Source organism: Rhinolophus hipposideros (genome assembly GCF_964194185.1).
Source record: "Rhinolophus hipposideros genome assembly, chromosome: 16".
NCBI classification, from domain to species: Eukaryota; Metazoa; Chordata; class Mammalia; order Chiroptera; family Rhinolophidae; genus Rhinolophus; species Rhinolophus hipposideros.
In genome coordinates this window covers 34,121,711-34,135,075 of record NC_138062.1, presented here as the reverse complement: position 1 = coordinate 34,135,075, position 13,365 = coordinate 34,121,711, and the positions used below count along the sequence as shown (strand labels likewise).

The 13,365-nt window shown below is 35.8% G+C and overlaps 1 protein-coding gene across 2 annotated transcripts in view; it reads left to right on the top strand.

Moving 5' to 3' along the window:
• The window catches only part of GALNTL6 (polypeptide N-acetylgalactosaminyltransferase like 6), a 964,301-nt gene that overhangs the window by 333,290 nt on the left and 617,646 nt on the right, over positions 1-13,365 (top strand). For both annotated transcript variants that reach the window (XM_081077650.1, XM_081077651.1), the window contains exon 3: positions 5,591-5,699. In XM_081077650.1, the coding sequence (XP_080933776.1) occupies positions 5,591-5,699 (109 nt within the window). The remainder of the gene's footprint in view (positions 1-5,590; positions 5,700-13,365) is intronic.

Below are 13,365 nucleotides of genomic sequence, written 5' to 3'. Positions count from 1 at the left end.
TGGGAGCCAGTACTTGTGTCTTTCTTATTGGATTCCCATTCTTCAGCTAGGAATTAGCTATCTTTTGTCTAAGATATAAGAGGTGTAATGTGGGCTAGCAGCTTTTTTGTGATCCTGGTGAGGGAAGATAGCTTTGGTTAATAATATTTGGTTGTATAGACTCAAATGGAACCCTGATTTTTACTGCAGCTTGGCATCATTAATTTCAATTGTTTCCAGTACCTGAAAGGACACTTTTTTCATTTTGAACTCCGTGGAAGGGGAGCAGTGGATAAACCACAGAAATCACCTGGTGATTGAAATTGAGTAGAGAATCCAGGAGATCTAACTGCCCCATATAAAAAAAGTCAGTCTTTTTGTTTTTGTTTTCACCTTTAACCCTGCCCTCAGAATTATCTGATGACTCCTTTTTTTTCTTTTTTCTTTTTTATTTACTGTTTTCAAAGTTTAATGGTATAAAAAAGTATGCTTCTGTCCCAGTAATTCTCACCCACCTATAAAAGTTTATATCAGTTCAACTATCTTCTTTCTTGGTTCATCGGATGCTTTATTATAATTTTCATAAGATTTCCGGAAAAAGCAAAGATTCACTCACATTCATTCTTCTATGTATTACCAATTTCTAAGAATTCTCTAAATACATCAAAATAAGGGAAATAGAATGTGTCTGGCAATGGTGGAGGAGGTCACTGAAAGGACATCACTTCTGGTTGACCTGTGAACTGGACTCGGGCAATCAGAGGCTCCTCACTCCCTAATTGGTCACTGGAATACACAGCCCATCTATCATTTGCACACTAGGAGCTGTTCAAGTATGTAGCCTAGAAAGAATATGACTGAGCCCAGTTAAGCCCACTATATAAATTTAAGATGGTGGGCCAGTGGAGAGATCTGCTTGTCTCTCAGCTCCTCAAGGCAAGCCTGGTAAGTGCATTCCCTTGCTTATTTAAAGTATCACCTACCAATCTGGAGTGACCTGTCAGTAAAATGGGAAAGCAGGATAATAAGTTGGAGACTTTAGGAGGGTACCAGGAAGGTGCAAGTTGCCACAGATAAAAGTCTAAGCATGTGTGACAAAGCCTGGTTGGGATTCTAAGAGATAAAATCCCTGGGAAAGTGAGCAAAGAGGAGAATGTGGTGATTGACAGTATAGTGAACTAAAAGCCCCGTGCTGCCTGACCCCTAATACAAAGTAAAGGAAGAGCACAGCAACGACAATCCCTGCCAGCAGGGCAGCCCCCAATCCAGGAAAGGTTCATGCCAACAGAATATACTCCTGATGTGCTTATTGATATAAAGTGTCCGGGAAAAATAACCCAGCAGCAACTGTGGTTTAACCTCATTGCTGCCAGGACCCCACCTGAAAAAAGAGACTAGCAACCCAAATCTGTGTTGGTTGTACTATGGAAAGCTTTAACACCTGAACAACAGTACAAATCTGTGCCACCTGTCCCTACCGCCCTTGGTGCCTGTCTGCCCTGCCCCTATACCCGTGGGAGCCCCTGCAGCCTGTAGAGAGGGGGTGGGGGAATTTCTCACTAATATTAGATTCATTTTCATTCTTCTGAAACAAGTGGATCTTTTATAAGATATAAAGATGGATTGATAGATAATTTTTATAAGAACAATAGTTGTACTGTTTCAAACTAAGATGGGTTTAGTGGGGAAACCCGCCCACATGGACTGCAATTGCTACTATTCAGCCCAACACTGAATATAAATGGGAATGAACTGCAGCAGCCAGTGGATTGAACTCAGAGTGGTTTGGCTGGTGATCACTCATGAGCCCTGGACTTTCATCCTTTGCACTGACAGTTGGACTGTTCTAAAGGTATTAACTCTCTGGCTTGGTCAATGGGAAGCTGAGAGGTAGATGATTTTGAATTAACCCTTGTTGGGTCAGGGTATATGGAAAGACATTTGAGTTTGCCTGTAAGTGAGGCAGTCCTCACTATCTTCCGATTCCAGGTTCATAAGACACTGACAGCCCCTGGCAATCAGAAAGCAGATGTCTTAGATCAAGTATGAGCCTTAGCAATGGACCCTTCAGTAGATACATAAGATTGGATGCATAGGAAGATTGACCACTGTAGTGCCCGGATGGGATGACATATTTCCAAGGATGCTTGATGGCCCTTGAAATACAGTGATGTTGTTAATGCATTAACAGTATGCCTTGTGTGTTCTAAACAACACTTAAGGCAACTGCCAAAGGTATGTGAGGCCATGCACCGAAGTTCCCAACAGGTAAGGGATTGGCAAATGATCATATTGGCCCCTCTCTCTGATTGAGTGTTCTAAATGTGCCTTGGTTTGTGAGGACACTGTATCTGGCTCTGGCTTAACACAAAATTTCCCTGCCACCATGAAAACCAGGCTGCCACCATTAGGAGGTTAGAGAAGCTAAGTGTCGTGTGTGGATTCCCTCATCAAATAGACAGTTATTGAGGGTCACATTGCTAAGGTCATGATGTGAAAAACTGGGCAAGAGAACCTGACATTGAATGGAGGTCCTATCTCCACTCTACCCTGCAAGCAGCAGGAAAGTTTGGTAGAAAGGAAAAATGAAATATTAAAGCAGCAGATTAAAACACTGAAGTAAAATGCCTTGATCAGCTAGACCCAAGTACTATTCCAGGCTGAAATACATTTAAATGATTAGCCAGTAGGGCATGTTGCCCCATATGCCAGACTGGGAACCCTACCCCACACCCAACACCAGAAAGATAGGAAGTTGAAGAAGAGAGCTCTGACTCTTACTGTGGATCAACGTGTTATGCTTCTGAGAACACCAAGTCCCGTTGTGCCTAGGAAATATATTATTTACTGGAATTTGCAATGGGATCTCCCACAAGAATGGCTGAGTTACTCGACACCCCTGGGTGAGAGAGAATTACTCAAACTCCACTGGGATTGCATTGCTCTGCTGAAACCAGGATCTATTAAAATGCTCTTTACCTGAAATGGAACACACGCCGTGGAAAGAGGGGAGAATGTGGGGGTCCTGGTCTGGCATATCCTTCCCGCAGCCGATCTCCTCACACCTGGCAGTTGATGATATGGCTCCCCCAGCCATCATGGATGATATGCACAGCCAGGTCAAGTTCCTAAAGCTGCCAACTTTCTTTCCTCAAGACCAAGTGGGCATACTCTGTTTTCCATCAGTGCATCATCTGGCCTCCTTTTTTGTCACCCCCCATTAACTGGAAGACATCATAGCACAAACAGAAGCTTTCAAAGTTCACCCAGCAAGGCTTGAATGATAGCCAGCAAAACCTGTCATTACTGAACACTGACATGTCTCTCATGTCTTCAAAATGTAATGTCTGTGGGCATGATTACTGCCTCACGTGAAGGCACCTGTGCCATTATCTTAAAAGAATGTTTTGTGTTCATACCTGATGAGTCATCTTTATTAAATCACATGAAGACACAAGTAAATGCCCTGAGTGATCTGACCCCCAGCCTAGGGGACTTTGTACATCAATGGTTCGGATCATGGGACTCTTGGTAGAAAGAACTGTAACATATTTTTGGAATCATTATCTTAATCTGTGTTTCTCTTGCACGTGCCGAAATTGTTGCTGAGGCCTCTGCCTCCAGTGCATCCAGATAGTCGCCAAACAAGCCACATCCGTGCTAATAAAACCCCACGTTGACCACTCAAGACACATTGATGAAGAAGGGTTGTGTAGCATTGTATGGGCCAGTTCAGGGGTGGAGTGTTAGGGGAAGTCATCAAGAGGATGTGACCTCTGGTTGTCCCATGAGCTGGACCCAGGTCAATCAGAGGCTTCTCATTCCTTCCCCTTGACTTTGGAATGACTTTTGTCCACCATTCCCACACTAGGGACATGTTTTCAAAGACCTCATCTTGAGCGAGAAAGGTGTTTTGGATCACCCAGACTGAATACATGACTGAACCAGTTTAGGCCTCCTATATAAACTTTTAAAATTCTGGTGGGTGTGGAGATCTATTTGTCCTGCAGTAAACCGAGACAAGCCTTGTATGTAAGTTCCCTTGCTTATTAAACCTGCCATCTACCAATCTGGAGTATTCTGCATCTTTCTTTCATTTTCCCTGCCCTGTGTGCATGTCCAGGTGTCAGTTTGCGAACCGATAGGTTACCAGAGAGCTTGATTATTTGGAGTTTACACAACAGTATCTCCATGTTTTATGTCAAAACTTATTTTAAAATTGCCTATTTTAATCTGAAAGTTGTGTTTATAAATTGGTATTACCTAAATCAATGTAAGAGATTTTCAATACTGCTCAGTACTTATCATTATAAATGCATGGCTGAGACCAAACATGGGTTTTCTATTTTAAAGTTATTTAAAACTCAAGATTCATAGCTGAGTTTTGGTAAAATTTTTAATTATAAAATCAGTGTCAATTAGGAAAAAATACATGATTCTTTTTCTAGTGTAATGGATCCTTTAAAAGCCATGCATATGGGGTAAAGGTAGATAAGTATTTCATCAGCACAATAGTTGTACTGTTTCAACCTAATAAATAAGACACGTTATTTGCCTCGGAAAGGCTCATAGAATAAAATCCACTCACTGAAATTATTCATCTTTTGTTTCACCTAAATTGAAACTAGAAAATGTTTCTTTACCGTATTCTATAGATGTATTATTTATTTCCAAAAATGAACCAAATAAAAGGAAATAAAAACATTTATTTAACATTTTCTTTACTATTAAGATTGTAAAAATTTTATTTAAAGTATTTTTTTCCTATTACCAAAAATAAATGTCACAAAAAAGAAGTACGTTCAGCAATGTACACAGAAATAATTTTCAAGGTGATGTTAGAGCATATGGGTGTTACCAGATCATGAAACATATGTTGTGACCACAGTTGTTGAATGGGGAATAGTTTCAACTATAAGCATAACCAGGTACATAAACCTTGATAAAAGGACAGCATTTACTAGTTTTCAAGAACACAATTTTGATCTTAACAAACTGGGTCCAAGTACTGATTTTGCCACATGGTTTAATTCAAGTTATTTTAGTTGTCTGAGCCTTAGTTTAATTGATAGAAGAATGGAGATTTACAACCAAAGACTATCATAAAGATTGAACAATCTTCTATATACAGAGTTTTTCACATAGTACCTGGCACATAGTGAGCATTCAATGAATGGTTGCTAATGTTATTATCAGGCCATTCAAATATATTTGATCAAAATTAATGAAACTACAAGTCACAAACAAAATTAATTCAATTTAATACTAAAATTGGTGACATTACTAGTATTTACACTTTGGGCAAGTGGAAACAGCTAGACTTTTATGCTCAAAGGAGGTGAAACACTGAATTATTACTGTTTCTAGATGAAATAAAATAGGATATGATAGGGGTTGAGGATGTCACATGCTCTTATTTTAAAAGCTGAACAAAGATTTTAAAATGTGTATTAATCTGGTCACTAGCAATAGCTTTCTTTTCAGTATACTTGGAAGAATCTCTTATTCAACAGATATTCTTTGATTGCCTATTATGTGCCCGGCTGTGTTTACCTACCATGAAAAAGGAAATACCTCCTTTTTATGCTCTGAATACTTTCCTTTTCCACAGACATTTCCACTGGGCCTGGGAGATGGGCAATTCTATGCATGGACAGATGGTTTGAGAAGAAAAGACTGGCATGACTATGAAAGCATTCAGAAAGAGGCAATGCGCTCAGGTATGGAGTTCAGTGTAAGCCAAAGTGCTACTTTACTTACTGCAGTGTCTCGTTTGTCACTTAAAAGATCTCTAATTAGCATTTCTTCTGCACACAGTAAGGTATGTCTCATGGGGATATTTATTGGAGGTCAACACGGGACAGAGCTAAAACATTTTCAAACTTCAGAGAGAAGACAAATACTAAATAGCCTTTACAATATTAGCGGACGAAGCGGTCGTTAACGTTTTAGAAATCCATAGTACTTTGTATTTCCAAACTGCTTTTTGGTAATTCCTGGAGATATCTTGGGACTTATCAGTGAGACTTAATTTGGTAGACAGAGATCTTGAACTGGATTCACTCATTTTGGCAGAGGTTAACTGGCAATACTATGTATTAAAGGGGCACCACATTCTTGACAATGTCAGGTATGCAACAGGTTGGTGGATGACAGGTGCCAGGGACCTGAGGTTGGCAATACTAGGACAAACAGACAAGCAGTTCAATGTAGTCAAGTAGGTCTGTACGTGTGTAGCGGAATTTTAGTTTTGGGTTGTAGATAGAGGAAACATTTTACTTCTTGAAAAAATTAACAAGAAAAAGCAACTTTTTCTAGAAATACTGAAAAATTAGGTTGCTGGCGACAGGGATTCAGAAGGGTACATATGTAGAAGTTGAATGAAAGTGAGTAACATATAATAATAAGTCCATATTATTCATCCAAAGTAGCTCTGTTTCTTGTTGGTTTTTTTTTTTTCTTTTCTTTTCTTTTTTCTTTTTTCTTTGTCATAGTGAGGATGTCACAGAAGTAGAGAAACTATTGTTTGGTAAAGACATCTGAGCAGCCCTGAGACACTGCATTCCAGGTGAAATCCATAGCAGCACTAGGAGAAGCCACAATGTGAGGTCTTCCTGGTCAACCTTCCTCATACTTCACCTGTCGGTGAAACTGGAAGGAGGGTGTTTAAATAGTTAGGAAATTGCTCTGGGCTGTGAAATAGTCTGAGCTCTGAGTCAGGTGTGATTGATCTAATTATAGTCTTCTTTCATTTTCTTTCATTCCTTTTCTCCAAATCATGGCGATTTCATTAAAGCTCCTTTCCCTAAGTATGTTCTCTATCCCTCAGAGTCATTCTTCTCCAGGTTTCATTGTCTTTCCACCTTGGCCATGTCCCCTTGAACTGTCATGAAAGTGAGTAACTCACCAGCATCCTCACTTTTAGAGCCTTCTTATCTTTTTTCTGTGTTTGCTTGATCAGCCCTATAGTAATCTGTTTCTGTTTCTAACCACAGGATGCTGACATTTTTTGGAGATGTTTACGTAATCTAGCTAACTAAAGCTGCCAAGTATTCATAATAGTAATAAAATGAGCTAAAAATTTTTGCATAGATGCTTTGTACTAGTGTTTTACATATATGTTTCATTTAAACCTCATAATGACTCTAATTGATGCATTTTATTATCATATCCCTAATATCTTAAGAAAAAAACAAAACTTAACTAAAATCCTTAAGAATTGATTTATTAAATTTTATCTAAGGTCAAACAGCTACTAATTTGCAGAGCTAGATTAAAAATCAGGTCTTTTGCTCCTTTACTCTCTGCTGTTGGACATCAAATAATAATATTGGGGCAATATGAAATAATGATGAGGGCACATGTGGAAGAGAGGCACACCTTGGATCTTATTCTAGCTTTTCCATACATGACCCGGGTTAAGTGGCAATTCAATTTATCTTTCTGATGTTCTACTTTGCATAATTGCTGTAAGGATTAAAGAAAAAATACCTTAAGTAACTGGCCAACTGTTTGGACATGCTATAAATGCAACTAACGGTAACTGTTACTGTTAATTCACTGAAATATTGATCCACAGAGTGCTCTTGATTTGTTATAGATGATATCCTTTAGTGGTTATATACGACGAATACATCTTATGCCACATTTTGGAAACTAATTTTTAAAAAAATATCTTTACGTATTGCTTAATGAATAGAAGTTTTTAATTTTGATTCAGTCAAATTTGGATTTTTTTTTTTGAAAGATAGGCTATACTGATGTCCTATATCATTCTTTAAAAGCTAGAGTATTTTACCTTTTACATTTAGGTTTTAAATCCAACTGGTCTTCATTTTCATCTGATGTGAGGTAGGAGTCAGTATTTATTTCGTTTTAATCCATTCAGATAACCAATTCCCAGCACCATTTATTGGAAAATTTGTTTTTTCCTCCATCGCTCAGCAGTGCTGACTCTATTATACATCAAGTTTTCATATTTGTGTGTTTGCTTTCTGTTTTCTCAGTTCTGTTCTGTGAATAAAAATTTCTGAGCTTATACCATAACATCTTCTGTACTATATCTTTATAACAATGATTGATATCTGGTAACATTCATTCTACACTTTTTTCTCTTTCTCCTTGAGCATATATTGTCATTCTTAACATTATGCCTTTCTTTAAAATTTTCAATTCAGCCTGTCAAATTTCACATTACACATACACAGACAGATACACAAAATCACTGGAATTTTAGGATTATATTGTATTAATAAATTAGGGGATAACTGACTTTTGTTTCAAAATTAAATTATCAAGTCCATGGTAAACATTGTATTTATTTGCCACTTATTCATGATTACCTATGTGTTTGTCATTTTATTCCCTGACATTTTCAGTGTTATTCCTGGAAAACCAATGTTGATGTTGTACATGTTACTGGTTTTATTGAAATTTCATGTTATTTTTAGCTGGTATATAGAGAGGTTAAAAATTTTTAATATTGATTTGAATTTAGAAAACTTTCTAAACTCTCCTATGAATTATAATCATCTACCTCTATGTTATTTTATTTTTTTATTTTTTTTCATAATGTTTAATTTATTTATTTTTTTATTATTTTTTTATTAGTTTCAGGTGTACAAGACAAGGTAATACTTAGACGCCCACCATCTACATCCCTCACACTGTGAACCTCCCTCCACCCACCCACCATCCCTCCGACCTCACACCCAGCCATCACATCACACACATAAAATTATAGTTGGCATTCATTAATGTTTAGCCTCTGGTGCACAACGCCACAATCAGGCATCCACACCATCCCTGAGGTGGTCTCCCAAATAGGACGCATGCCCATCGGATACCCAACAAAACCCCTACAACATTATTGAATAAGTGCCCCAAATTAATTTCCAGAAAACCCTGAGGCCATCTTGCGGCCACCAGCCGCCTCCCAATCCCTTCACCTCTGTGTTATTTTAAATTTAAATGTAGATATATACGTTGTGGTATATACATTGTGATATCTACGTTGTAAGATCTACAAGTAATGACAGTGTTTAAATTTTTTTTTTCCTTTCCATTCTAGACCTTATAATTTCAGGGTTTTTTTGCTCTGATATTGCACTTGCTAGGAACTCCAGTGCAATCTTGAACAGTGGGAATTGGTGGCTACTCTTGACTTATTATGATTCTGACAATAGCAAATTAGACACTTGTGTTAAAAATTTATCTCGTTAATGAAAATACACTGTATCTCGTTTGCTAAGCCTTCTGGATCTGGTTTGTTGAGTCTTTCTGAGTTTTATCCTTTTTAACCTAAGTGAATGTTATTGAAGGTTTTTTTGTTTTTTGCCTCTGTTGAAATAGATACGATACATTTTCATTAATCTGTTATTTGAGTAAATTTTATCTATTGATTTTCTGATGGAAATCAAACTTGAAGTTCTGGACCTAACCTGTCATTTTATTTATTACTGGATTTGGTTTGCTAATATTTTATTTGGCATATTTGAATATTTATTAATGAGTAAATATTGACCATGATTTTTTTTTTCCTCATAGACTCTTTGTCAAATGTTGGTGACCATGTAATGACAGCTTCATAAAATGACTTGAGCAATACTTTCTATTTTCTACACTTTGTAATTACTTGTTGTATATTATAATTATTTATTTATTAATAATTTTGGAAACATTGTGGGTGTACTGTCTGGACCTATATTTTTCTTGGGGCAAAGATTTTTAACTACTGATTTAAAATACTCATAATTTATTAAAACATTCATTCATAATGTCGTCTTAAAGATTTCTTGATGTCTATAATGCTTAAATTTTGTTGTTTTTTTCAAATATCTTTTGTGTCTTTTTAAATTTTTTCTTAATCTATTACAACAGAAATTTGTCAATTTTATTAATCATTTGAAAACCCAATTTTTGATGAGGTTCTTCTCTATTGTATTTTTTTGGTCATCAATTTAGTTTTATATTTTAAAGTCTTTTCTTAGACTTTCACTATTTTTTTCTAAATTTAAAAATTGATTCATAGCACCTTAATTTCAGCCTTTTCTACTATAGAATACACATTCAGGACTCAAAATTCCCTCAAAGTACCACTTTAAGTATATCATACTACTCTGTGGTCCAGTGTTTTATATTTATTTGTTAATTTTTAGTTACATTGTTTTTAGTTATATTAATTTTTAGTTATGTTTTGAAATATCTGGATTTCTTAACATAAAATTATCTTAAAAATAGAAAAATCCAGAAAGTATACCTTGTAATGAAATCACAATAATCTTTATAAATGCATATTGTCATAAAAAATAGCATGTGTTCTATTAAATGTCTTTGTTAGTGTTTTTATTAATTTTGATAGTTTATTTTTTTCTGGCAATTACATCTTTGTGCATATTTGGTAATGTTGAAGTAACAGGTATCTTAAATAACTTTTAAAATAAGTAGGTGGTAGTAGGTGGAGAGAGGGCAGGTGAGCAATGTAAAAAGAAGATAATTGATTCCATCTTTGAGGAAATGGAGATTTCTTGAATTAGATAAATTGAAACAGATCAATTGAAAGTAGACTTTAAGACCTTAGGTGTAACATCAGGGTGTTTATTAGTTTTTTGGTATGTCTGTGCCCTTACAGTTAGAGTAAATTATAAGAACTCTTTTAATTTGTTAGAATAATTCTAATATTCAAAGAAAATCAGAGTTTTTGTTATTTCATAATCTTACACTTCTTTGGGGATTAACCCAACCAATGTAGCTGCAAAAGAAGCATATTCAACATAGCACTTCAGGGTCAGGAAGACTTCGTGAAAGAAGTAAACCAAGTTTTCAAGGATAAATGTATAACCTGACATGAGATAAGCTTTTGTTTTTACCCAGTTAATTCTCTGATTTCTCTTTCTCATGATTTGTTACTAACCCAATCATATTTTAGGCATTTTTTTTTCTACATATGATCCCATTACATTTTATTTAATCAGTTTCATGTCATTTGAGAATTTATTGATACTAGGTTTCAGCCTTTAAAGGTTTGGGTTGCACAGTATCACAAAATTGGTAATCATTATTCAAATTATTTATAAAATTTTTAATGGAAAGAACTAAAATAATGGATTTATCGGACATAATGAGATAGATAATATATAAATTGATATTACCTACTATTCGGTATACACTGGGTATAATTGTTACAGCAAGCAGCTAAAGAGCTATCCAGCTGACATTTTTCTATATATAATTTTTTTAATGCGAATATATTTCTGAAATAAAGATAAACTCTGCCTATGACATTTCCCTGAACTATGGATGTAATAACTTTTGCAGGGTTGTTAAGAAGAAAATGCCGTTTGTTTAGATAGCTGTTTCTTAACACGTGCTGTTCCCTAATTCTCATAAAATCCTTTCTGAGTGGTAAAATCATACTTTTATGTCATCCATCAAGAGTGGTCCAGATGTGTGTCTCCTGTGCACACATGCACGTGTGATTTATGAAATCATTAAGACCACCAATCTGTATTTCTAGGAAGCACGTATTTTTGATTTGAAATTTTTTCTTGTCCAGCCTTCCTTTTATTCTAACTCATATTTCCGCTGGGTTTATCACTGGATTTAGATTTCAATATGAGTAAACTCAACATGAAAAAGAGTTGTTTTCAACTCTTGTATTTGATATGTTTTTTTGTAATAGATTATGCCTCATATAATTATGATCAATTCATGCATTCCATTATATGCCTCAGGAAACCTATGAAATTTTACCTAACTTTTCACCACTTCCATTGATCTTAGTTAATCATACTCATAAGTTGGTATATCTACAGTTTTTATTGAGTAGTACCATTTTATTCATTTATATATTCACTCATCCAGCAAATATTTTAAATGCCACTATATTTCAAACACTGTTCCAAAGTCTGGAAGAAAAACATAGACAAAAATGAACTACAAAGGCTCGTGAAAACCATGCAGCATCATTGGAGGAACTTTCACTGTTAATGACACCATGGCCATTTGGATCCAAACCATTCAACTTTCTTGCCTAAAGAATTTCAGTAGCCTCCCTCCTAACTGATCCCCTTGCCCCATGGTCATCTCTTCCAAAAGCAGCCAGTGTGATCTTCTAAAAATGAAAAATCAGATCACTTCACTCCTCTGCTCAAAATTCTACAAAGGCTGGCCATTATGTTAAAAATTAAATCCATGTCCATTCCATGATTATGCGACCCAACAAGATTAACTCCTGACACATGTCTCTGTCCTCATCTCCTACTGACTGATGTGCACTCTCTCCAAGGGCCACATTGTCCTCTTTGTTTTCCCTCAAGTGTGCTAAACAGGTCCCAGGTCTTTTCTCTAGCTGCCCCTACTGCCTGGAATACCTGTAATCCATATCTTCATAACCCACTTTCCCCTTAATTAAAGTCCCAAACTATATATCACCTGCTTGGATGTGCTTGTCAATTACCACATTATTGTATATAGATATAGTCCCTTTCATTTGCTCTCTTTCTCTCTTCACCCTACTTAGCTTTTGTAGCAATTATCCTTCTGTCTATAATTATTCACATATGTATTTATTTAATGAGTTACACTTTTTCTGATTCCCTGAAATGTAATCACTTGCCCAAGGGCTCTAAGTCACATCATCTTGAATCATTTTAATTGTGCTCTTGAATAATGACACCTGGGTATTAGGAAAATATTGTGAAAACCTGACACAACGTGGTTGCTCTTTTTCTCTTCAGAGATTACTTCCTAGGCCCCCTCATGATCTAGCTTACTAAGAGTTTAGAATAACTTCTGTGATTCTCTACAGCAAAACATCTAAAGGGTATGAATTAAAACACTATTTGAGTGTTAGGAGTAGGCTTTCCCAACAGTAGGCTTTCCTAAGTTCCTTAAACAACAGCTCAATTTAATGCTGATCAGGGACCCATTTTGCTCTTAAATGTCTTTATTCTACATAATTGAACAAGATTGCTGACCAAACAGAATGGGAAACAAAATGTGTTCCATTTGGGAGAAACTATAACTACTTTGCTTTCAGAAAGTGAAAAATGATCATTTTGCTAGTACTACAATGGCCTGGTCCCTTTTATTGATACCTCATGTCTTAAAAACAGTATCTAGCAATTTTTTTTCCATTACTCCTAACAAAGAACATCGTTTATTGTTAATGGTTCCATACAATTTATACATGTATGGTATACTCTTAATAAATGTTATAATGAATTTGTTAGATGTGGTCAACTTTGGGAAGTATTGCCAAATAACATTCATTATTATTCATTAGATTAAAATTAACTTTTAATGAAATATTTCCTTTGACAATCATTATATAATAATGAAAATGTAAAATGGAAGTGAAAAGATTATGAGCATTCTGTTGAGATG